Source organism: Sceloporus occidentalis, unplaced genomic scaffold (assembly GCF_023333645.1).
Source record: "Sceloporus occidentalis isolate IW3139 unplaced genomic scaffold, rSceOcc1.0.p SCAF_5, whole genome shotgun sequence".
Classification (NCBI taxonomy): Eukaryota; Metazoa; Chordata; class Lepidosauria; order Squamata; family Phrynosomatidae; genus Sceloporus; species Sceloporus occidentalis.
This window is the reverse complement of record NW_028316985.1, coordinates 86,094,737-86,121,501: the sequence shown is the minus strand read 5'-3', so window position 1 is coordinate 86,121,501 and position 26,765 is coordinate 86,094,737. Positions and strand designations below refer to the sequence as shown.

General features: G+C 39.7%; 1 protein-coding gene across 2 annotated transcripts in view; it reads left to right on the top strand.

Annotated features, from left to right (window-relative positions):
* The first annotated feature begins 351 nt into the window (after nt 1–351).
* The window catches only part of SEMA3C (semaphorin 3C), a 171,148-nt gene continuing 144,734 nt past the window's right edge, over nt 352–26,765 (top strand). For both annotated transcript variants that reach the window (XM_089524625.1, XM_089524624.1), the window contains exons 1-2: nt 352–539; nt 6,119–6,260. In XM_089524625.1, coding sequence (XP_089380751.1) covers nt 6,158–6,260 — 103 coding nt within the window. In that variant the 5' untranslated portion in view covers nt 352–539; nt 6,119–6,157. The remainder of the gene's footprint in view (nt 540–6,118; nt 6,261–26,765) is intronic.

Below are 26,765 nucleotides of genomic sequence, written 5' to 3'. Positions count from 1 at the left end.
GGCAGGGATTCCCTGGTTTATTATTATGGGATGGAAAAAAAGCCCTCCTTGGATTATTGCATGGATGCCAAAAATCTCCTTGGTTTATTATGAGGCTGCAGAAGTTCCCTGGCTTCTCTGTGCAGAGTGTGTGTGTGTGTGTGTTGGGGGGGGGGGCTTGAGGAGCAGGACCTCCCTGGGCGGGGCCCTTTACCTGCTCCCAGGCCCCGCCCCCTCCTCTGCCTTCCTCAGGGGGCGGGGCCTGTGCGTTCCTTTAGGATCCGCCCAGCTCTGCTCTGCTTCGCTAATGAGCCTTTCTCTGGGCGGTGCGGCTTCTATAGTCACTCATTCACTCCGGAGCTCCCAGCTAGAGACTTCGCAGTCCTGCTTAGAGACCCTCGTGCTGCCTTTGAGACGCCTAGATCGCGAAGGGAGCCCTCTTGGAGGACTTTGTTGGCAAAGCCATTCTGGGAGTCTGATCGCCACCAACGTTGGGTTTTCTTTTCTTGTCCTAAAAGGATCCCCCTTTGAGCCCACTGGAGAGGGTCACTGAAGGCTGGGTAAGTGTGTGTGTGTATTGTGTGTCAAGTTGTGTGTTGTCTGCCTTCAAGTTCTTTCCCATTTAGGGCAGCCCTGTCATTTCCAGATTTGCTCAGAGGAGCTGCCCCTGAGGCTGAGAGAGTGTGACTTGCCCAACGTAAGGGTTTTTCACTGGGTTAAAAAAAACGTGTCTGTAATCAAGTTATTAAATTTTAATTATCAAATTTAAATAAAGTTATTAAGTGAAAATGTAAAATAAAATTGTTAAATTAAATTATTACATTAAATTATTAATTGAATAATTTTATGTAATAATTTAATTTAACAATTTAATTTATGAATTTATTAATTTTTAATTTAATATTTTATTCAACTTTATTAAATAATTTTATTGAATTTTATTAAATAATTTAATGAATTTTATTAAATTAAGATCCTTGAGAAAGGATCTTAGCCAAGAGAAAAATCATTTCCACCTGCTCTTTCCTCTCCCCCCCCCCCTCCGATTTGCTTCTCACCAAGTCACTTCTTTTCTTTAACTTTCCCATTGAGGTTTCTTTTGTTTAGAGGAGGTCAAAAAGTGTGAGGGACTCCCATCTGCACTGTGGCACTAATCTGGTTTGATCCCACTTCAACTGCCCCTGGCTCCATACGCTGGAATTCTGGGAATGGGAGTTTGTTGTGGCACCTTTAAACTGTTTTAGTTTGAGAGGGGAAAGCTTTAAGTTGTGCCTTGGATTGCCTGCCCTAAAGGCACCCAGATTCTGGACCCATCTTGAGAGCTAAGCAGGGTCAGCCCTGGTTAGTACTTGGATGGGAGACCGAGAAGGAACTCCTGGCGCTGTGGGATGTCTCTTAGAGGAAGGGACTGGCAAAAATCACCTCTGTGGCTATGCCTTGCCTAAGCAAAACCCTGTGAAATTCCTGGGGTCGCCATCAGTCAACAGGTTATTTGGAGGCATACTGCAAACTTGAAAATGGTGCTTGTTTGAATTGAAACAATCTATGCTTTAGGGTTGCCACAAGTCAGCAATGAATGGAAGGCACAGGGCAGCAACAAACAGGGATACAATATTGGAAACAGTATCCTTTCCCATCTGATGAAATGATACTGTTTCCAATACTGTATCCCTGTTTGTTGTTTCCCTGTGCCTTCAATTCATTTCTGACTTGTGGCAACCCTAGAGTGAGTCTCGTTCTAATTTTCTTGGCAGGTTCCTTATAAGGGGGTTTGCCCTCACCTCCCTCTGAGGCTGAGAGAGTGTGACTTGCCCAAAGTTTACCTGGCTGAGCCTGGACTTGAACCCTGATCTCCACAGAGTCATTATCCAGTGTTCAAACCACTACACCATCCAGTGCTCAAACCACACTGGCTCCAATTTACATAACGCATAACGCCTTTCATAATATCATAGTGTCACTGGCTGCTGGGTCTTGGGCATGTTAACTTTGGAGTAAATTCCATTGCATCTAGTAAACCTTTTTCAAAAGTAAGTGCATGCCTTCATATTTATTCCAAAGAAACATCATTTCAGGTGCGCATCATGTTACTGACATGCTTCTTGTTTTAAAGGACCAAACTGGTCTGTGGGGATTTGTGGCTGCAGAAAAACAATGCAAATCTGAAAGTGATGTGAAGCATTAAAATGCATATATATATATATATATATATATATAAAAAGAGAGAGAGACAGAGAGACAGAGAGTAAAACTGGCTTGCACTTGTTGTCTGCTGTATTCCAAAATACTCATCAGAGATTAAATTAGGAGACGCTGGAAAAAGAGAGGGTATTTTTTTCCCTCCTTGTGACTCTTTCTCTCCCAATCTAATTGAAGCGTGCATTGCATAATGCCACCAGTCCCCTCCCCTTTGCATTGGAAAGCATGCGTTCTACAACTGTGGCATACTAATCCTATTTCGTCTCTGAAATGCACAATTTCGGCATGTTTGGCCATTTGTTTAGGTCTCACAAAGCAATCTTGTGGGGACTTAACAGCATTTCTTGCCTCGCAAAAAGGATTATGGAGGAGGATATTGGATTGGCTAATGGAGAGGTAGTAAGCTAGCAGCACTGGGGTGGGTTTGAATTGAATTAACCCTTCCTCTGAGGAAAAAAAGTGCCCAAATCAGAAATGCAAGATTTTTCTGGGTTTGAATGATACCTGGTGGAGCTAAAGTTGGAAACTAGTTTTGCTCTCCCTCAGATGATGCTTTGCATTATCTGAGTCTATAATGTATAACATAATAGGGCAATTGTGTGTGTGCATGCATGCAATATAATAGAGAAATCCCAATTTAACGGACTTGACATGTCAGCGTATTCCCAAAAGGGACTCTGTTGACAGGAGGAATCATTTCTTTAGGTCATTGCTGCAGCCTGTTTCTCGGCGTGAAAACAGCCCGGGGATGATGGGATGTCTCACCTCAGCCCCCTCTTGTTTCCTTTTGCAGAATGTTATTATAATCTGCAAGAACTGGTGGTCAGGAGTTGGACAGATGCCGTTGTTGGCTACCTTGCACAGAAATATTTGTTAGAAACGGTTCTTGTTGAGGAGGTGTGAGCTCCCTTTGGGGATCTGAGTCAACACAGGCAGAGAGAAATCTTCCCTGTTTTCTCCTGCAGAACATGGCTGAGTCTATTGTGGAGGTTGTCCGTAATATATCAGTATGAGGACAAACAGCTATTAACATGCAGACACCTCTCTGTTGTTATTGTTATGTGCTTCCACAACAGTTTTGACTTAAAGCAATGCTTTCATGGGATTTTCTTGTCACTATTTCTTAAGAGGTTTGCTGTTGCCTTCCTTTGAGGCTGAGAGAGTGTGAGTTGTCCAAGGTCACCAAAGTGGGTTTCCATGGCCAAGAAGGGATTCAAGCCCTGATCTTCCAGGGTCCTAGTTCAACATTCAAATCACTACACCATTCTGACTCTCTACACCAGGGGTAGGCAACCTGCGGCCCGCGGGCTGGATGCGGCCCGGCGAGGCCTTGGGACCGGCCCCAGCCCGGTCCTGCCGCCGATTGCTGCCGGGGCCTTTGGCCTCTCGCGCGCAGGGGCAAGGGGGGCAATTGTCTATAGAAGCCTCAGAAACATGCATTTATATTAACATTTTTTAAAAAATCAGCAAATTTTTTCATGTGTCCCCCACTTTTTTTTAAAAAAAAGTGTCCACCATTTGAAAATGTTGTCCTACATTTGTCCCGGTTTATTTATTTATTTATTTAAATTTTCAAAAAAATATTTAATTATTTATTTTTTGGCTTCGGCCCCCCAGTTGTCTGAGGGACAGCAACCCAGCCCCCAGCTCAAAAAGGTTGCCTACCCCTGCTCTACACCATGCTGGGAAGTGCAGTACCCACAGTTTTAAGAGTAGTTGGTGGGTGTTCCCAGCTCTTTCATGTGAAATGATAGATGCTGGTGTTGAGCTGGGAAGAAGACATATTATTGTGTAGCAAATGGTGTGAACCTTGTGGCATTTATACAGTCCAATTCTAGAGGTGCCTGCTCAGATGCAGGTCCCATTTAAGATTGGAGCATCACATCTGGAAGTTACTTGTGGCTTCGAGTTTCAGCTACAAGAAAATGAAAGTGTGAAGCTTAGTGTGGGAAGTACCTGTCTGCACATGTCCATTCCTGCTCTATTGGTTCTTACTTTTTACAGGAAGAAAGAGGGCTATTTTTAAAAGGATTAAATGTACATAGTAATCTGTACCAAGTATTGTTTCCTTTCTGGATTAATGGTGCCATGTAACAATTGTATCAGTGAGTGCATGCATTCAGGTAAATCCATAAAACACATTCACAGTTTTCATTGAATTAATATTGATCACAACCTCAAATGTGAATCAATAAATATGATACAGGCATCCCTCCATAGCCACAGATTCTTTATCCATAGACTCAAGCATTCATGGCTTGAAAATATATTTTTAAAAAGTATACATTCTAAATAGCAAACCTTGATTTTTGCCATTTTATATAAGAGACACAATCTTCCTGTGCCATTGTATTCAATGGGACTTGAGCACCCACAGATTTAGTATCCACAGGAGGTCCTGAAATCAGACCCCAGTGAATACCAAGGGTTCCCTGTAGTTTTACTCACTTCTTGTATTTTTTTGTTTGTTCTTGCAACCATGTCTTGTGCACTGATACCTTTTATATTTGTTAGTTGTCTCTGATGAATGGTTCCACTGTTCAGTCTTCATTGGTAAGGAAACATAGTTACTTCTATAGACTCGAGGTTCAATCTTTAGCTAAGCTGTGCAAGTAGAGATCATGTTACTGATGCCACAACAAACTTCAGATTCTACTAGAGACAAAACCAGTGTAAAAATATCCCTCTGTTGCATGATGATCATGCTGTACAACAACTGAGAGGGCAGAACAGTGTCACCGTTTCTGTCAATGACATGTAAATGTTGACTTCATAGAAATGAGTGCATTCAGTGTCAGTTTCGTGGCACACACAATCATCTCCTCCCATGTATTTGCACAAGGTGGCATGCATACCAAGAATTTTCTCATGTTGTCTCCAGCCTTTTGTATGGACAAAAAGAGATGGAAACCCTGTGGCTGTCTTGGTACACGACTTTGGTATCCAGAGAATGAGATACTGAAAATCATTCACACCTAGAATTCCTATATTTGCTTTGTTTGCCTTCCCTTGGTAACTTTACCTGCCCCTTTTCTTGGGATGCCTAAATTATATTCCTAAAGACTCAACTTAATGTTTAAGTTACTGCAATGATATAACTATATGAACTTTATTAGGGGGGCAACATTCATATTTGGGGGACAGCGCCTTCATATTTCCCTTCTCCTCTAACTACTGCTGGTTTTAGTACTTTGCCTTATAGCATATTCGTGTTTATAGTTTTATACACAGCTCAGAGTGATTCTTATGGGTACTAGGGATATGCGAAAAATGTACTCTACCTAAGTTTCGTTTTAAAATAATAAAATAAAATAAATGGATTTACTCTATTTTGCCATCTCCCAGACTAGACATAGAACTAGATACAATCTATAGTTTTAAATTAATGTATTTCTGGGACAGTGGTGAATTCTATGAAATAAAAGGAATGTGATCAGGAATACTAAATATGCACACAAAATAGTGTCACAGAATAGACTTGGAAATAAGGAAAGGACAAAGTCTGCAGAAATGGGCTTAATGTATCAGTCCATTCCCAGTGGTTACTTGAAGCCAACCCTTCTACATTTTAGAAAGAGTACAGTAAAGACAGAGATCTAAAAATATCAAGACGTTTTCATTCATGAAACCTTATCTCTTGTCCTTGCTTTGCTCTGCCTTGACATTTAACATAATTATTTTTCCAGCAGGTGGGAATCATCCTTATTGAAATAAACCGAGCCTAATCCTTACTGCAGGCCTTCCTCAGTCAACACTTCCCTTGCAATCTCCTTTTACTGCTGGCCCTGCCAGTCTTTTTTTCATATTTTAGAAAATAATGGTGAAAACCATACCTTTTAGTGGGTTTTACAACTCTGCCGCTGTAATATTGACAACATTGTATCTGGCCAAATGGGTAAAACCAGCAATAACCTCTCTCTTTCTCTCTCATTTTGTTTAGGATTCATATCTTGGATATTAAGTTTCGCATCTGAAGATAATGACATTTCTAAGTCTCCAAGTGTTGATTGGGGTGTTTATTTGCTCTTGGAGTGTAAAAGGATCTTCGCAGCCTCAGGCCAGGGTGTTCTTAACATTCAATGGTAAGAAAGCAGATAAACATTCCAAGGCAAATGTTATTGCAGAACATTGTCTTCTATCCACTCACACCAGTAACTAAGCAATAAATACAATTCTGTCTTCATCATCCTAAGCTGCCTTGCTTGCAGTTCTAGCATTAGAATTCTCGGGTTTGTTTTGGGTCCCATCTTAGCAATGTTTATGAAACAGGCTTGATTATTTAGATTAAAATGTGCAATGTTCCTTGACTTTTGGAAATCTAAATGTACTTTTAGCCGGAATGTGCTCGTTATGAGTTCTCACTGCATGTATAATGAAAATGCCGTCAGAAAATGTTCATAGCCATTTTTCACATGGCCAGCAGAGCTGCTTCTAATATGATGAACTTCTTATGGGTGGAACACACCATTTCGTGCAAATGGCATACCTATTTTTCCACAAGGCTGTTATACTATTGAGCCATGTTTACAGTGGCTTCCCAGGAAAGTATTGTTGCTTATCCACAGTAAGTCTCCCCTCTTAAATACTAGCTGCCCTGTTATAGAAAAAATTATATAGGAGTGCTCAGCTAGGTCAGGTGGAAGTTGTTTTTTCATACTTCTATGTGTGTTCAGACAATTTCTTTTTCGCTTTCTTGGGATGTTTATGTTGAGATTAGTGTTTAAAACTTAGCTCCTTCTCATTGCCCTGCTCTGCCAGAATGAATCCATGTTATATGCCCTCTTGTTTTTGCAAGCCTTCGAAGAGCACAGAGCAATAAGTACTATTCAAAAACCTTTCCTTTCCTTGGCTTGCATGCTAGGGGTATAAATAAAACTGAAGATTGTCTTGATGTGAAAGGACATGGGACAACATACATATTGTTTGTACACTTCTTAAAAAAATAACTTGAAATGCAATCCGTGTATGAAATCTGAATGTTTCAGGAGCATTTATTTTGATTGTGAAGTGTTAAATATGCCTTCTGTGAATGTCGAGGAAGCAGCAGTCCTAAAATCAATGAATAAAGAATCTGGAGTTGCATCACTTTTCATAAGTTAATTTTTAAATATGGCAAACCAGAGATTGTCTGAATAGTATCAGTTGAGTCAGGTGGACCTCGGGTCTAATTTTGTGTCCGGCAGCTTGTTTCATGTCACTGTTTAGTCTGAATTGGAAACCAGTTGGCTGTATCTGTTAGGCACTAGTATACTGGTACAAATGAGGAGTGATTATAAATTGTGCACCAACTGTGTATGATATTGGGAAGCAGGCAGCAGCATTCTTATCCAGGCAGTTGTGATTTGGAGATTGTGCATAGCACTATGAGAGGAGTGGACATGTATGCTTATATGTTTTGTGAAGGCAAGAATGGATCATGTCAGCGATTTTCTCCCTCTTCTATGAGAACACAGTTTTTCAGTATTTTTCTGTCAGAATACTTTCAGATTTCATTCAATTAAATTTGTTTGGGCAAAAAGACACAAGTGTTTTTCAGTTTTAAAACTGTGCATGAGACAGTGTATCTTGCCCCCAAATCATCTCTCTGCAGAACAATTACTTGTATTCTTGCACAAATGGATTTTTTCCCATGGGTGTCATGGGGGGGGGGGGATACCCCACTGGGTGATGGTAGACTGCTGGATTAATGGTACACCTGGTAGGATTGGCAGTGGCATCTCTAGGGGAGTATGGGGTGTATGGATTGCCCCAGAGGGGGTGTCACCTGGTGGGGTGGTACCTGCATTGAGGAGGCTGCCTTCTGAGTCCAACGTGGTGGTTGCTACCATGCTGGACTTAGAAGGCCTTTGGAGGGGTGCAGCTGCTTTTTGAATCTGGCAGAAGTGCAGGCTGGGTGGGGAAGGGTGATGTCTTCAGAGTCTTCAGAGTCCCATGTGGCAGCTGGGGGGCAATCTGGCAAGTTCACCCCCCTCCACACCAGGTGACACAAACCCTAGTCACCCTAGTGGTGTAGTTTCTGGTCTAGCGATAAATGTATTGCCTACCTTTCTCATTCACCTATCCACTTTGCCAGACCAGGAATGGGCTGTTGGGAGGTCTCAGCACTACCACCCCCATCAGCAGCTGCTGGTGGTGGGGTGTTGTCTTCTTTTCTATGTGTGGTGTAGCTGCTGGTGAAACAGGCCATCAGGAGACCATGGCATCCCCCCACTCCTGCATCAGCAGCTTCTGGTGGGGTGGTGCAGTGCCTTCCATTCTGATGAGCAGCCACACCATACCTGGAATGAGCTTCTGGGAGACTGCAGAAGAAGGAGTGTGCTGATTCTGGCTTCCCTGCTACTATGGCTCTTTTGGCCAAAGGATCCAAGACATTGGGGAAGAATGAATGAGAAGCCCCATCTTCTGTTCCATCTCTTCTCACTGCTTCGTTGGCTTTGCCTCCATACACCCCAGTAGCCCCTCTGGAAATCTGAACTGGGTGACACCCATCCTAATGACACCACTGATTTTTCCCCCCAAATGAATTCCTGAATTGCAAAGCACCTTGAGACTGTTCTCATTCTAGGGCAGGGTTTCTGGAGTGCTGGGGTATCCTTTTTTTATTGAGGATGTAATGAGTATTCTTCATATCCCTGCACTATAAAGGATGCAAATGAACTCTCTGTCTTGGCTCCTTTGGTTCATATTGTTGTGTACCCTGAATAGACTCCAAAGCCTGCTGTTGATTTTTTGTCATCTACCCACTTAACTGCTTAGTGTGTAGCTCAGTGTTAACCCTAGAAGCATTCTCTTTCTGGAAGGTCTCTGACAGCATCTTGGCTGTGTTCCAACTTAGGCTGAAGATCCTGTGTGTCATTCTGGCTGTCAGTTTTTCTGTAAGAGGCTCTTTTGGCAATTGCTGGGTTTCTCTGAGAATAATGTGTTAGACTAGGCAATCTACATATCTTTTTACAGATGTATTTTCCAGGGTCTGTAAAGAATTATAAGATTCAGACTTTTTTTTTTAAAAGCACAAACTGCCAAATGCATGTAACAACCCATGTGGCTGACACTCCAAACTACTTCTTAAGTGGAATGACTGTGTGAGTCATTGAGTCACTAAGCTTATAAAGGAAAGAAACTCAAAGGTAATAAGTGGGATAAAAAAGAAACACCAAAGGAATCAATGGGATAAGCCTTTCTGTCAATCACTGCATTCAGTTCCCCCCATTTTTAATTACCGTTGTTTGCTCTCCTGTTGCTACAGTCATCCAACTGTGTAGAAGCTGTCTTGCTTGTTTTATTATCCTTTGCTTAAACTTGAAATCATAGTTGACTCTTTAGAAGCTATGCATATAATGAAAAATATGGGTTAAATATAGCAATGATGTTAATTTATAGCAAATATTAATCATCGTTCTCTTAAAACAAAAGTATTAAGCTGATTTATAAGCAAAAGAAAGTAACACTGCAATTCTATACACATTTATTTGTTTAAAGTATTTATACCCCACTCTTCAGCAACAAAGACTCTCAAGAGAGGCTTAGGCATTATTAATTTCACAGCTCTCTGCCCTCATACAATCTAAATAAGACACGACCCACGAGGAAAAGGAAATGTCACTTAGCTACAACTATTGAACATAGTGGGTAAACATGTATAGGATTCTGGTGTGGTTAAGTGGAAGAATAGCATTCATAAAAGAGAAAAACAAAACAACACAAAATTCAAAAATACAAGACACAAGAAAATAAAGTGTTTTAATTTCCAGTTGAGTTTGCAGTCGTAAACATACTTCTAGTAGAAGTTAAAGTTCAAATTTAGAAGAAAAATGTAGTCTTCTGATCTGTAGCACTTAGGATTGTGCTGTGTTAAATTTAATCATTATTTAGTAATGTGGTGTCCTTTAGGGCCTCCCGGGCAAACTAATTCCCAAATTACAAACCAACTATGCCCAATGCCCTGCTCTCGCCTCCATTGGCTTTTATTCTAGGGAGGGGAAGAATCTGGAGCAAGGCATTTCTAACAGTGTGAAATACAGGGAAAGATACATGGAAAAAGTCACGCTTGCCAATATACACCCTCCCTGTCAGGTTATTGTATGGTTTTAGATGTAATATTTAAGTTACATCTATTTTGTACTATTATTACAATTATTAAGCATGGTTTAAAGAAATCAGGTCTGGGTACATAACCCTCACTTGCTTGGTTTATTTTCCAGAGCTTGGAAAAGTTACTTTTGGGGACTACATTTCCGAAGTCCACCTGTTCTGGCTAGTTATTATGTTAATTCAGGGGAGGTTTGGTAAACAAATAAACAAACTTTTCCTAGCTCTGCTATTTGCCATTTAATAGATACTGAGGAGACGTATTAATGAAGTTGCTTAGGGTTTTGTTATGCCTTTACTTTCAGTATGAAGCCTAACATTGAATCTGTATTACTAGTTGTTTAGCTGCATCAAGATACCCCTTTAACCCAAAGTAATTTAACCTAAGTGAGTTGTATGGTTCAGTGAGTGACTAGACCCTAACTTTCCCAGGTTCCAGGGCTACACTCTAGCCACTAGTCTACATGTGTTTTTCTGAGGTCATTGAGCTTTAATTCCAAGTATCCATTTGTCCATAGTTGATATTTTGTCCAGTATCAGCTGTCCACTGCCATTTTAGGAATCATCTAGAAATGAGTGTACAATGAGCTCCCCACATTTTCTGGGGTTAGGGATATAGGACTCCTGTGAAAGTGGGAAAATTGCAAATAAAAAAAGTTTTTTGCCCGAGAAAACACCTCTTAAGGTCCTCCAACACTACTCTTAGGTTAACATCAGCTGGAGCTTGACCGTAGAATCATGCTGGAAGACCTTCAAATACCTAGAGAAGAGGAATCTCTAGGTCTTTCAGCACAACTCTATTGTCAACATCCAGCAGAGTCACACTGGAGGACTTAGAAATTCTTAGAGAGAAGATATCAGTTAAATCTGTGAGTAATCAAATCTGCAAATGTGAAAGCCACAAATGTGGAGGGCAAACTGTATGTGCTCCTGGAAGTTATATTTGTATAGTGCTGGCTTTCAGAATCAATATAGACATGTGTTTTAAGTGATTCATGTCTGATAGTCAAATTATATTTGGATAGTTTTCTGGTTCTTCTGCAGACATGAAATTCACTAGCACCCTCAGTTACGCCAGTGCTCCCTCTCCCCAAAAAAGAGGGGTTTGGTTGTTTATTGTGTTTTAAAGCAGATATGTAGTCTAAGTATGCATAGCTGTGATGTTGAAATGCTCAATGATAGATCTGTGAGATGCGACAATTTTAATAAAGGATTATTTTAGAGGATGACACTTATCTGCTCATTCATGCTCTAAGATGTCATGGGAAGAAAACCATACCTGCAAAAAAAAAAATGCTAATAGTTTATTTGGCAGAAGATACTCCATCCATATGTAATCAAAGGCTTCTGAAATACAGCAGCATTAGCTGGAGGAGATGATCAGATATAAAGGCAATATGAGTAAGCTTTACGAAACTGCCCCATACAGATTTGAAATAGCATAAACTGCAGTATGGATGGAATGACAGCTGTAGCACATGGAATCGAATATCTGAAAATTTAAAGCACATAAAACATTAAAAACAAAAGAGCTTCAGTACACTGAAAAAGTAAGAACTTAAGTTGTAGTGTTTGTGTCTTTCTTTCACAGTGAGGGGTTACTGCTTTATCCAAAGAAGGTGAGCAAGAAATGAAAGACAGAGAGGCAATGAATTAAAGGAATGGGCAAGCTATGTACAAATGCTTGGTAGAAATGGGCAAGAAGCACCATCCTGGTGCCTATTCTAGAGTTCAGGACTGCACAGCATCCTCACGTTCCTGAACCTGAGTACATGGCGGCTGTGTCATCATGGCAACCTCCCACGTCCATACGGGGGCCACCATGATGATGCAAGTGTGGCGCAGCATCTGCACGTTGCAGCAATGCACTTGTGTCATCTATGCGCCACAGTGCGCCAATGGTACACTCATGGTGGTGGCTGCGCACTGCAGAAAAGAACCCACTTTCAGTGGGGGGGGGTTCTGCAGTGGAGGGAGCCCACGTAGTTTGGTTGCTGCAGGCTCCCTGAGGAGCAAAAACGGGCAGCTCCACCCGCCCTTTCAGGGTGGTCTGTCGAACCCTGAATTAAAATAAACATTTCCCAAACATTAAAAAGGGAGCTTTCTTCTATGAGCTGATTTTCCTCTTAACAGCTCCATAAATTTAGCAGAGCTATAAGTGGTGTTCAAAGATTTCTCCTGAAGGTGATTTGAGTCTTCTTCATGAAAATGTCAGTCTGTGAGCAATTTTCCCTGAATTTTCTAGAAGGAAAAAGAGCATCTTTTAACAGTTTAAATAAGATGCTTTTAACAGTTCTGTGAAAGGCTCTCTGAAGGAAATATGTTCAGTGTTTTCTGGAATGCAAAGTGGCAAGTGGTCCCTGTAAAATGAAAATTCTGCAAATCTGTGTGTGTGCGTTTTTTTAAGTAATCCAGATGGCGAAAAGAACTTTTAGTCTTAACAAATTCATTGTGTACTGTAATAACTTCCCAAGCGTATAGTATAATCCAAATCCCTAGCCTTTTCTGTTGTCTGATTTTGATTTTTTTTTCCTTTTAGTAGAAATGTGATGAGCCTACTCTTATTCACACAATGTTATTCTGGAATGAAAGAGAGATTGTGGGCTGATGTACACCTTGTATGCAGGCTTTGTGAAATGTTAGCATGGGGTTATGCTCCATAAATGCAGCTAAAACAAACCTACTGTGATGGTAACATACAGTTGAGGTTTCAGCTAGTTGTTGCAAACTGTTTTTTCTGAAGGGGTTGTAAGAACAATGTGTTTCATTATAAAGTATAAGAGTGAAAGGGTTATAGTGTCAGTGGTAGATAGTAAAGCGTCAAATACAGGCTTAGGAGTTGAGTATGTTTGGCCTGGGGAACAGAAGGGTAAGAGGTGACATGAAAGCCATGTTTAAATATTTGAAGAGATGTCATATTGTGGATGGAGCAGGCTTGTTTTCTGTTGCTCCAGAGACTAGGGACTTTACCGCACAAGTCCCATTCTTGCAGCAGTCAAACTAGTATTTTTTAAGCTTTCAAGGCAGCCATCAATGCACCCTTCTCAATTGCATGACTGGGACTGCTGCTTCCATCACTCTCTCTACCTTAACCCTGCCTCCCTGCTACATGTCCTACCCAGCATGTCTTTAGTGTTTTGTTTATTTCACTTTATTTTTTTGCAATTGTTGGAGCGAGTGAAGTCTTGAAAAGCAAGAAAGAGAAAATAAATAAATAAAGGTAATGAGGATTATTGCGAATACTGAGGGGAAGGAGAGACAAGAGGGAGTAGGGAAGACTGACACCATGGGACTGGCAACTGCACAACTACCCTGGCAGCAACATTTCACACCTGGGGACTTGCACAATTACTAGGTCATTCATGGGTTTTCTCTGTCACTGAAAAGGGAAGGTTCGGGACAGAGAAGCTATGGGTTGGATGTGTCATTATGCAGTGAATGCCACTAAAGCTACTTCTTTCTCAGTGCAATCGTGGCTTAAAAGCCAAGTGAACATGGGGCAACAGATTCAAACTACAAGAAAAGAGATAGCAATAGCAAGTAGATTTCTATACCGCTTATCAGTGCACTTAAGTTCTCCCTAAGCCATTTACAGTGTGTAAGCTAATTGGGTACTCATTTTAGCAATCTCGGAAGGATGCCAGGCTGAGCCGATGCCACCTAAGCATCAGGAAGAGCTTTTCTGATGGTAGGGGCTGTTCAACAGTGGAATACTCTGCCTGGGAGTGTGGTGGAGTCTCCTCCTTTGGAGGTTTTTAAACATAGGCTGGATGGCTATCTGTTGGGAGAGCTTTGATTGTGTCTTCCCACACGGCGGAAGTTGGACTGGATGGCCTTTGAGGTCCCTTCCAATTCTATGATTCTATGATTATGCTTTCAAAGCATGAAGTTCCCCTCCCCCCTGCAGTTCTCAGGACCTGTACCGGTTTGTACAGCTGTTTAGTGGCTGGAGGTTTGTGTTTGTGTGTGGAAAATGACCAGGTAGCACTCACTGCAGTATGACATGAGATCATTCTCCTGAATCCATTCCCCCTACTTCTAGGCAATGAACCCTCATGTACTAACTGAGTGCATGAAAGGGCGAGGACACTGTTTCTGCTAGCCTCTCTGTTAGCTTTATTACTGACACCAGTATGCTCTTTGGTCACTATCTTTCAGCTCTTTTGTGCTGTTAGGAACTCGTGGCCAATCAGGGATCCCAGTGATAAGGAGAAGCCCTATATATGTGTCGTCTTTTCTCTTTAATGTTGAATGGAGGTGCCCAATGGGACAAATGTCAGCATTCATAGGATCAATAGATAAAACCTAGGATGTCATAGGATGCAGCCATGGCAGTTACAGTTGAATCATAGTCCCGTAATTGTGTCATGTGAAAGGGGTCCAGTCATAGGTTGGAGCCTGTCAATATATAGCAGAACGAACATGGGCTTTCAAAGCATATGGAGGTTGAAGTGAAATGGGTAGTCATATATCCACACACATATTTAGACTACTACACAATAGAGGCTGCGCTGATAGTGCTTAGATCAGAGATTGGAAATGGGAGGCCCTCCATATATAGGACTACAGTTAATATCATTCCTTATCCTTGCTTGTTGGCTGTGAGTAGTATAGGTTGCAGTCCAACAGCACCTGGAGGAAGAGTCACATATTCCCCACTGCTGGCTTAGAATATTAGAGTCATACAGTGCAAGATTCTGCCATTGTTTCAGCTGGACTTGCGTAGATATTTGCTGAATGATGCCTGACTTTTCAGTCTAAGCAATGTTTTGCTCACATGGAGATTGTGTTGTCTGCTTACCCCTGGGTTCACCTCTAGACTGCCAGTTTAGATGCTGAGGGAGCTTTCTGAGCGTTATCTAAGTGGTGCCTGTTAAATAAATATTCTACGCTATTATTTCAGAATGAGCAGGTCCAAGGTTTGCTGTTGCGGTAAGGATCACAAATCCATGAAGCCCTTGGGATGGAGGCGGGAATTTCATTTCAGTTAGTTTTGTTTTAAAAATATAAAATAAAATAAATCAAAACTTACCCAAATTCACAAAGTTTGAATATGGTGAAAAAAACAAAACTTCCAGATTTTGTCTTTCACTAGAGGTTTAGTGCCTCTTCTCTTGAGTCAATTTGCCTCAGAGCACTAAGAAGTTACATTTTGGACTACAAACCTCTATATTTTCTCAGCCAGTATGGCCAACGTCTGTGGAATGTATGGGTTTGTAGTCCAGATAGCAACTTTTCCTACCTGACTTAATTTTTATTAAATCCAGACTCCATATGTAATAGAGATGTAATGAGATAAGATGTGGTTATAGAAACATTCCCCCATCCCAGTGAAATTCTTATGAATCCAAAGCCTCTTTGTATAATTGAGCCTTACTGACTGCTAAAATCATTTTGAGATCTCCAAACGTGATTCTTTCATATTTCTTATGGTTGCAGCAGGATTTTCTAATTTTGATTTAAGGTCTATTTTTTTTCTTCCTAGGAAATAGTTAATGATTGCCAGGTTCAGGTCTAAATATGTTCAAATATTTTATGGGGTTATCCCCTTCTGATAAGTAAGCATTAGACATAAACCAGCTTTTTATTTTTAATGCTGCAGGTTGGGAATTAAATATATATTGAACTGTAAAGAGCTTGCCTGAATTGCACTCAATATTTTTAATTTCCAAACTACCTACTCACTTCATTAAAAACAATTAGCAGAAAAAGGTCACTTGAACAAGAAAGCATTTTTTTCCCTAAGTGTCAACATTTTAAAAAGGTTTAATATAACCCCCATGGATCATTCTTTTTCTTTCTTTCTTTTTAAAATTTACCCTTGAGAGACTTTCTTTTATCTCCTCAGCAACAGTAATACAGCTTGTTCCCAAACAATCCCTCATTGTAATGCTAATGTTGCCCCACAGCTCATAAAACATTCATTCATTATATGGGGCATTTTGTGTTGATGACAATCTAGTAGCCAGCAGAGCCTTTTCTTTGCTAAAAGGTCACAGGGACATTTGTAATGGTCAAGGTTTTTTTTTTTTGTGAAAAAGTTACTTTGAAAGGAAATCAGAATGTTTAGGGAGAATATATATTCTCCCTAAATATTCTGATTTCTTTTCAAAGTAACTTTTAACTTGGTAACAATAAGTAACAATAATACATACACACACTCTGTCTCTACAGAGTATTATTGTTGAACACTATTTTTTAAACGTTGACAACTTTTTTCAGCAATTCAAAGACCATGCAATATTTTCAGAAGCAGAATGGCCATTGATTTTTGCTGTTAACTAGGAAAACTATGAAAAGCAGCTTTACTATATAAGAAACGGAAGTGTCTTTAGGCTCTGGTTCTGTTACCATTTCTTTATTTATTCATTATTTCTTTATCCCATTACACTTTTTCTACTGCTGCTCCTGTTACACTCAGATATTATGAGCGCAGATTTTCAGAATGATTTCCCATCTTTTTCACTGAAGATTTTTGTAAGCTATCTTATTTATCTTAGTTTAGCAGGACATTAATCTCTAACCACACTCTATAGAAAAATTTCCTTAAAAAAATACAAAACACAACATGTTCCTGAAATAACTACCACTAGGTAAATGATTTTTTGACAGTGCACTCAACTAACTTGCTATTTTCAAAACTATGCACAGTGTAAAGGTGTTAACTGTATCTATCTAAACATGGACCTGGTGTATTAACCTATAAAACAGATAAATTGTTTTTATAAAGTTTACTTTGTTTTCAGAGTTACATGGGGTTGCCCTGTCTCTACATATATCTGCAAACATTAGCTTAGATCTTAAAAAGAAGAAACAGATTTCTCTTTGTGCAATTGAATAATTCCACCTCCTTTCTCCAACTGTAGCCCTCTAACTCCGAACCTAGAAAGAGATAATGAATTAACATTAAAAGGGACTAAATATCCCAAAGGCACCAAATCATGTCTGATAATGGAAGCTAAACAGGGTCAACCCCAGTTAGTACTTGGATAGGAAATCATCAATGAATATCAGGTGCTGTGGGCTATATTTTAGAGAGGGAATGGTAAAACTAGATCTGAGTATTCCTTGCCTAGGAAAACCTTATGAAATTAATGGGGCTGCCATAAGTGAACAGGCAACTTGGAGGCACCACATACACATATATACATAGACACACATGCAAATGTTAAGACAATAATATTGAAATGTTAGGAAAACATGATCAAATTAATCTTTAAATTGGTCATTAAATTGTTAAATGTATGTTAAAAACGCCATGTAAGATTACCAAAAATTGCCAGAAATGAACTTAGCTATTGAGAACTGTTAATCGTTGCCACTGAATAACATCAATGGCTTTTAACTGCTCATTTGAATTTTTTTTAAAAGATGTTATTAATGAATCTGAGACAATGGATTATTTTTAATTAGCTGTTTCCAAGAATTTCTAAAACTATTTCCAAGTGTGCCAAACATCAGGTTAGAAAACTGTGTAGCAGCATTTGTTGGAATGAGAAACATCAGACCTGAGTAATACTACTCAGAATTCTGATAATGTTATTTCTCCCTTCTATTCATGCAGGTCCACTTGTGGATCTAGCCCATGATCATCCTGGTCCAGTTAGGGTTGAGAGGGAGATGGGTTTGCATCATGTTTCAGTAAGAACAGCAGAGAAACATTATTATCCTATCTCAAAGCTTGGGAATCTGTTGTCCTCCTAATGTTGCAGAACCCCAGTTGCTATCAGGTCAAGCCAGACTCGCCAATAATGAGGAATGGTGGGAGTAATATATCAGCATCAGGAAGACCACAGATTCTTCAAAACTCTCCAGTCCTATGGTCATAATCCATAGCAACTACTTGGGCAAGTCATATTCTCTCAGCCTCAGAGGAAGGCAAAGGCAAACCCATTCTGAACATATATCTTGCCAGGAAAATGCTGTGATAGCTTTGCCTTAATATCATCATAAGTCAGAAACATCTTGAAGGCACAGCACCAGAATAATAAGCATGTGTAAGATGGGGGAAAGGCAGGCTGTACATAATGCTAATCAACATTGTTGTCATTATTATCATCATTATCATCATCACCAACAGCAAAACTGCTATTGCTCATGGAAATGCACCCCTAGAAATTAATTTCTGTCCTTACAGACTGGAATTATTTCCTTACAATGCTTGTTCCTTAATGAGAATCATGCATCGTAAACTAGCCTCTAGAAAGCCATAGTGCAGGAAACAAAAATATACTTTAACTATGCTTCTGCAGATTGATAGAATGGGAGTGTTTCTGTACCTCTGTCCTAGCATTTGTGCCTAAGTGTCCGTGTTGTTGTTCCTGTGTGCCTTCAAGTTATTTCCAATTCATAGTGACCCTAAAGCAAACCTATTACGACGTTTTCTTGGCAAGATCTGTTCAGAGGGGGTTTGACTTTGCGTTCTGTAAAGCTGAAAGAGAGTGACTTGGCCAAGGGCACCCCATTGGCTGAGCAGGGATTCAAACTCCAGAGACCAAAGCTCAAACCACTGCACCATGTTGGCTCTCTATGTCTGTCCTTACACTATTTGGTCATGGAAGCATCTCTTCTTCCCTCTGTGGGAGGAAAACTTGTAGATTCATTCCAGAGGGCTTATGGTTGCCATGGTTCTCTAAATTCCCCAGAAAATCTTAATGTGAAGAGAGCCTTAATTACTGAAGAAACAAGTATCCTGGTTACTTTCAACAGTTCTTCATTTCCCTATCCAAGATGTTAGGCACTGCAGGGAAAACCCATGCTGACATTGGTAAATAGCCCATTCTCTTTCCCTTTTAAAGTAGAAAGGGAAAGGTCAGAGGCGTTCCTAATATCCAAACACTGTTACTACACTGTGAACATTGGTAATAAATGCCTCACAGCAGGACATTTCACGGCAACATTCTGGGCACAGAAGCCTACATGCTGGAAGAGTTTGAAGCTCATTTTAACCACTTCCACAGAAGCCATTGTGAATGTATCCAAGAAAAACAGCTGCATGTGACAAATAGTACATTCTTTCTGAGTTGGCATTGTAAGCTAGCATCAGTTTGCAAGAAGGAATCAGAGTACAGATGAAGCATGGCCTTCAGGTAGGATCTGTCTTTAACGGCTTGAAAGCCTCTCCCAGAGGCCTATTTACATTGACTGCAAACCAGATTAACCAAATAACACCACAATTAAAGTTTGCAGTAATACCACAATTAAGTTTGCAATCTGACATTCTTCTTTCTCCCACTTCTTAAATCCCTGTCTGAAATTTATAAGAATTTTGTAGATTTTGGAAAGAACTTGTCACGAACAATCTGAGAGACCTTGGGCAAGTCACATTCTTAATAATAATAATAATAATAATAATAATAATGAAATTCTTAATCATTTGAACTGTGGCTTATTCACACCACACAATTATAATTATACCATAACAGTTCCACTTTAACAGTCATGCCATGCATCTGTTAATAATAAGGAGCCTCTCAGACAGAAGAGGTGGCACCCCTAATTCATGAATTGCTAAGCATTTAACAACTTGCGACTGGATATACAATCCTGTCTATGTCAGGGTTTTTACACATTTGACTTCTGAAAAAATCTCAAACTCATCCCATTGAATTTGCAAAAGAATTGTAAATTTAGATAATCCAGTGTTTTCAGGTAATCATTTTATTTTCAAGATAGGATTATGTTGTTGCTTGTTGTGTGCCTTCAATTAGTTTCTGACTTATGGTGACTCTAAGGGGAACCTATCATGGGGTTTTCTGTACTAGTTCTCAAAATGTATTATTGCTGATGTAGTAAAATCTATCTTTTTAATCTACTGTGTGTATCAGAAATGTCTTGTTATTATAGTTTAGTAGTCTCATATTGATAACTTTTTAAAAACAAAGCAAAACACATGACCAAACACCTTGCAATTGAAGGCTGGACTCTAAGAAAAGTGATACTATATAATATTTAAGGAATAGCACCCCAATTTTTGGAATTGACTGCAGTTGACTTTTTAATGTGTGCTGTTGTGTAGATTTTTATCTTCCTCCTTTTAATGAATTTTTAAATAGTTTTAATTCTGTAGATTTTTGAATCTGTGTTTAAAAATAAAAAAAACATATTTATTTATTTCTATGGTTTATTGATGTTTTTGTGTACATTTATATCTGTGTTTTATATCTGCAAGGTGCCGTGAGTCCCTGTGTTGGGAAAGCGGGGATATATATGAATTAATAATAGACAGCAGGGTGGGAAAATGAAAAGGTCTAACAAACTGAAGTAGGCATCAAATACGTTTTCTGGCAGACAATGTTCTGTAAATTGGGAACCACAGCTGAGAAGACCCTTTCCCCCATTTGCCACTTTTTCTGAAGATGGTAGATGTACCTGGAAAATGGAATCCTGTGGATTACTATGGTAGCACAGGCTTTCTTGATCTTGCAGTATAACAACCCTGTGTGTTAGGTCATTGTTTCTGTTTTAAAGATATGGGGGGGGGGGGGAGAGTCAGGTCAGGAGAAAAGTGAGGCAGAGGGACAGTCAAAGCCACAAAAATGATATTCAGAAGTAGAGAAAAATGTATTGTGGTATATGGCATGTCCAACATGTTGTCTTCAGGCTCAAGAAGACCTTTCACAATGTTGAAATGTTTTGGACACACCACAGACCACAATAAAGTTTCTATTTCCAACCATTGTTTTGTGGCTTCATTTCTACTTCTTTTGGTTTCCCCCTCTAAGACCACACAGTAATTCCATGGAAGATGATGAGGATTTGAAGTTAGTTATCTGAAATATGAGTTCTGTTAACTACCCCATCCTGCCACGATGTGACATTTTAGAACCACAGAATCATGTTTTGTAGCTAGGCATTTTATTATATTGTCATCCCATTGGCTGTAAATAGTGTCTCCATGTTTCAGTCAACTTCCATACCTGGATTTTATGATAAAAACAGATGGAGCAAAAATTATCCCAGAAAAGGCATTGCATCTTGCAATTGGGGCAACTTTTTTGTCCCATACAATTTGGTGTATGAGAAAAAACAGCCCCCTTGGTGGTGCTGTTTAATGTCAGGTTGGTGAATGGAAAAAATCATATATATATATATATAATATTTCCAAAAAGCAAACCTTGATTCTGCCATTTTATATAAGAGGTGCTATGCCACTGTTTTTAATAGTACTTGAGCATCCACAGGTTTTGATATCCACGGGAGATCTTGGAACAAACCCCAGTGGATACCAACTATATTAAAAAGACCTTTTTTAAATATTTAATCTTTATTAAAGTTTACCATACATATATATAAAAAACATATATGACTACATAAAACATTCGTAACAATACCAATATAATACAATACATACATTCAACATTGACCACCCTCTAAACAAACCCACCACTACAAATACCATAACAACATTACTACAAGAACATAATGACTTCCTCATACGAAGGGGTTGAGACATGATTTAGCCAAGCAATTTTTCTTAATACAAAAAGAAAAAGATCAAATACACCGCACTTGCGTAATGAAATGAAATTTTATTTATATACCGCTGTTCCCATGATCACGGCGGTTTACAACAGGTAAAAATACAATACAATACAATTGCGAGCAGCATAAAAACATAAACTGCAATACAACAATAATCCATCCTATACAATCAATAAAAAAGCAATCTAAAAGTACATTAAATAATATACAGCAACGAGAAAAAGACAGGACGTGTCCCAATCAATCCCTAATAAAAAATAACTAAGCCCCTCTCTATCTCCCTCCCCCTAAAGAATCCCCAACAGCAGGACCAGATGACAGTCCTTGACACTCCACCCTGATGGTATAAACGGCGGGCAGAGTCCCTAGGCCGCCCCTGCCCGGGTGGAGGAGGGCAATGGCAGCGTCCTCTTCAGGGGGAGCCGGCGGGCCGGTTTTTGTAGGGGCCGCTCCCACCGGCCCCGCCCCCTGGAGAAACGCCGCGGCAGCGGCGGCAAAGTCCCTTGGGCCGCTCCTGCCCAGGTGGAGGAGGGCAACGGCAGCGTCCTCTTCGGGGGGAGCCGGCGGACCGGCTTTTGTAGGGGTCGCTCCCACCGCCCCCGCCCCCTGGAGAAACGCCGCGGCGGCGGTGGCAAAGTCCCTTGGGCCGCTCCTGCCCAGGTGGAGGAGGGCAACGGCAGCCATGATTATACTTAAATTAAAACTTTTACACATATTTTAAAGACATCTATAATCCTTCAATCCTCAATTTAATTAAAAAAATCTTTACCCCTTATGAATTTATCTTGCGTTTATATCTCCCTGCATTTTGCTATATTTCTTCTAACAATCTTTATAACACAATATGAAAAAAGACCTTTTTAATGAATGTCCTTCATCCACCATCTTGAGGGAGAGAAAGGCAGACTAGCTCCACCAGGCCTGCCTGGAAGAAGATAAACCATCCATTAAGAAGCCAAGCCCTCCCTCCAGTCCATCTCCCTTGGTCCAGGCCTTGGAAGTAGAGAAGACTGCTGGACCTCATCCCCTTCCCCACCACCATTTTCTTCTCCTTTTGTGTCGTGTCTTTTTAGATTGTAAGTCTGAGGTCTAATTAAAAAGATTGTATGTACAGTGCTGTGTAAATTTACAGCGCTTTCTAAATAAAGGTGAATAATAATAATGATGATGATGATGATGATGTATTTTGTTAAGTATTCAAATGCCAATTTTCATGCAGATTGCTTTCTAAATTTTTTATAAATGGCAAATTAATGCAGAAATAAAACGGAAGAGATGGAGCACATGAGAAAATAACACAGGATAGAAACAGAAAGATCCATCCATCTTCCCCACGCACATATTATATGCTCATTGTTCTCATAAAATTAGCCCATCTCTGTGCCATCCACAAATTTTACTCATTCAGCTAGCTGGTCTGCCTATATTGTCACAAATAGTCTTTGTGAATAAGGTGATGATTACTGCTGCAAGTAGCTGATAATAATTCACCACATCTCATACTAATACTCCTAGCCTATCAGTTTGAAATTGTACAACACAGCCATACCATTTTTGTTTGTTTGTTCAAAACTCTCCTACTTGGAATGGGAAGTCAGGACTTCAAACTGGAGAAGTACATTGACTACTTTTTACACCAAAGCTGTTGCTATAGGATCTGCAGTATAGTTGGTGCTGATGCATGTGGAGGGAAGCATGCACAGAAATATCAGTGATTTAAAAATAACTCCCATATAGTAAGATTTGCTTACTATGTTCATAACTGTTGTCAAGCTGACCTCGGAAACCATACCAAAATCAGTGTTGCAGCAAACAATGCATTCTTGTGTGTCTAACAACATTGAAGGATGAACATGTAACAGCGTGGGAGCTCGGTTGAACATCACTAGGAGGAACAGTTCTAATGTTCAAAAGCATGCCATTTGGGTGTGATGTAAACAGGTCTCTTATTGTGTTTTTCAGTCCTTGACAGCTGGGAACTTGGACAGGGAGCATGTGGCTGAAGAACTAATGTGATGTAGACTAGATGTAAAGTAGTGTAGGCTCTTGGAAAGAAATCTGTTGTGCTGGAAGAATTTGACAGCTGGAGGATATAGTGTCATGGCATGTGCACACAGAAGTGGGCCCTATTCTTTCTTCTTGTTGTTGTAGTGTAGTGTAAAATCAAGTTGTTTCCAATTTATGATGACCCCAAGTGAGCAATGTACTGTGCATACACATTTGGGCACAGAAGAGTCAAGTGTCCTGGGCACGGTTGGGGTTGCTGCATTCTTTCATGCCTCTAGTTGAACTGTTAAGCAAGTAGCATTATTGAGGGAAGACTTTTGATTATATTATGTCTCCCTCCTTGGAGGTCTTCAAACGGAGGCTGAATGGCCATCTGTCGGGGATGCTTTGATCTTGATTTCCTGCATGGCAGGGGGTTGGACTGGATGGCCCTTGCGGTCTCTTCCAACTATGATTCTATGATTCTATGATTTATGTGTTGCTTTTGTGTGCATTTAAGTCATTTCTGACTCATAGCAACCCTAAAGTGACCCTATCATGGTGTTTTCTTGGTAAGATTTGTTCAGAGGGGCTTTACCCTTGCCTTTCTCTTAGGCTGAGAGAATGTGACTTGCCCAAGGTCAACCAGTGGAGTTGCATGGCTGAGCAGGGTTTGAGCCCTGGTCTCCAGAGTTGTAACACTCAAACAACAGTGCTACACTATGCTAACTCTGTCTACCACCTGTTAAACATTGAGGGGGAAGAAGCAGAGTGTCCTCACATTTTGGAACTAGTGTGGGTACTTGTTGTAGCACTGTTTTAGCATCCATGAAGGCTGTCCAATAGAAGATAGTGTACTCTGGCTTTTAAATGCTACTATTTTTAGGAGTAAGGACAAGGTACATTAAGGATCCAGAGCTTCTTTTAGTCATTCTATTAATCTTCATGGGGTTTTATTTTTTGTTTTTATGACCTGATATTTGTATTGTACAGTGGGCCTTGGTATCATCCACTCCTGTACCACCCCCAATAGACACTGAAGTCCCATTATAAACAATTATATACAATGGCATAATAAAATTGTGTCCCTCATATAAAATCACAAAATCTAGGTTTGCTTTTATTTATTTAATATATATATTAAGCCATGGATGGTTGAATCTGTGGTTATAGAATCCATAGTATAGAGGCTGATTGTATTTAAACTGGATTGCTGCTAGCCTCCAGTTTTTGCAGAATACATTAGTTACTTTGTCTCCATAGGGGTGTTTAAGTGTGAAAATTTGTGTGTACTATTTACAACTAATACATTTCACAAATGGTAAAAGAATGGAGGATCTTAGCAGGATTAATTTTATTGGAAAGGTTTTTGTCTTTCCCATCTCATGGCGATCCAAAGCAGTTCTCATGATGATATAACATTAAAACCTGGATTCTACTGTAGCACAATGGTTGTGCAACTCCTAGGTATACAAGCAGCTCTGTGTTGTTTGGTTACACAAGGAGATTTCCTGGACCTCCTTATGCAAGTAATGTGCAGCCGTTTGAGCCTGCATATTAGGTGGAGTTGATGTGCTGGCTTGCAGTTCAACATCATTCTGAGCTTTCATGAGCTGTTGTCAGATGCCATATCAGTGGTGGTTACTGCAGCACCATGACACTTCCTCTGTCCCTGTCAGCCTGGTCTATACAACTGCACTACTCTGGCCTTTTGCACCACTGCTATTTACTAAGATGTCAGCTTAAAGATGAAATCCTGTACACATGTACCTGGGATTAAATGTCTCTGAACTCAGTGGGGTTTATTTTTCAGCAGGCATGTACAGGATTGCATTGTAATACAGTGTAAACAAAGATTAAAACATGCAGCTGAAAACACAGAAAAAGCAAGCAGAGTTCAGGAGTCACAAATTAAGGCCACCCAATGCTTTATTTTTGTTGTTCTTGTTATTTCATTCGTATTCCACTTACTTCCCTAATTAGGACTCAAGGTGTCTCACACTTTAAAACAAGTACAGTACAGCTGAAAACATACAAAGAGTGTTAGCATGCTGATGGAAGAACACAAAGAGGGGGGAATACTGCCTTCCCTTGGAAGGAGTTCCAGAGTATAGGGACCACCAAGAATCAGTCCCAATCAATTAAAGAAATAATGAGAAAACTTTGAGGAATAATACAGTTTTTGCTATGGCATTGGAAAGACAACAAAAATACAGTACCAGATTAATGTGCTTATCAAATGGTATTTTAAAGATACAAGACTTTTCTATAGGTGGAAGATGCATCTTTAGATGACTTCAATAAACAGGTTCTGGGGTTGGTGGGTCTCTCCCCATGCAACCTTTTATAGAAAGGAAATGATTAAAGACACAAAATGGTATAAATATAGAGATATTGTAGAAGTAAAGAAGGATAATTGGACAGTAAAGTCAAGAGAGAAATTAAATGAAGGTTGGAATTGTACTTGGTTCACACACAGACAAACATATGAAAGATTTAAAACAGATTTGAAAACTTATGGATTTGAGTTGAAGGGAGAAGAATCTGAATTGGGGAAGATTTTAATTAAAGAAGAGAATCATCTAATTGGCAAATTCTATCAGATTTTGCTGAAATATGATACAGAAGAAGAAATTGTTAAATACCAGACAATTAAATGGGCAAAAAATATTGGTCACCCTATCCTAATGTCTCAATGGGAAAAAGTTTGGAAGAGTGGACTTAGGTATACAGTTTCCCAAAATTTGAGAGAAAACTTTTATAAAATGTTCTATCCGTGGTACCTTTCACCCAATAAGATTGCAAAGATTTATAAAACGAGAAGTAATATGTGGTGGAAATGCAAAAAAGAAATAGGTTCTTTTTTACCACTGCTGGTGGACTTGCAAATGGGCGAAACAATACTGGTGAATGATAAATAACATAATTGGTGAAATTTTCAAAATTAAACTACATTTAAAACCAGAATTTTATCTATTAGGAATGTTTGGTGATGAAATCAGTGCCAAACAAGAAAAAAGTTGTATTTT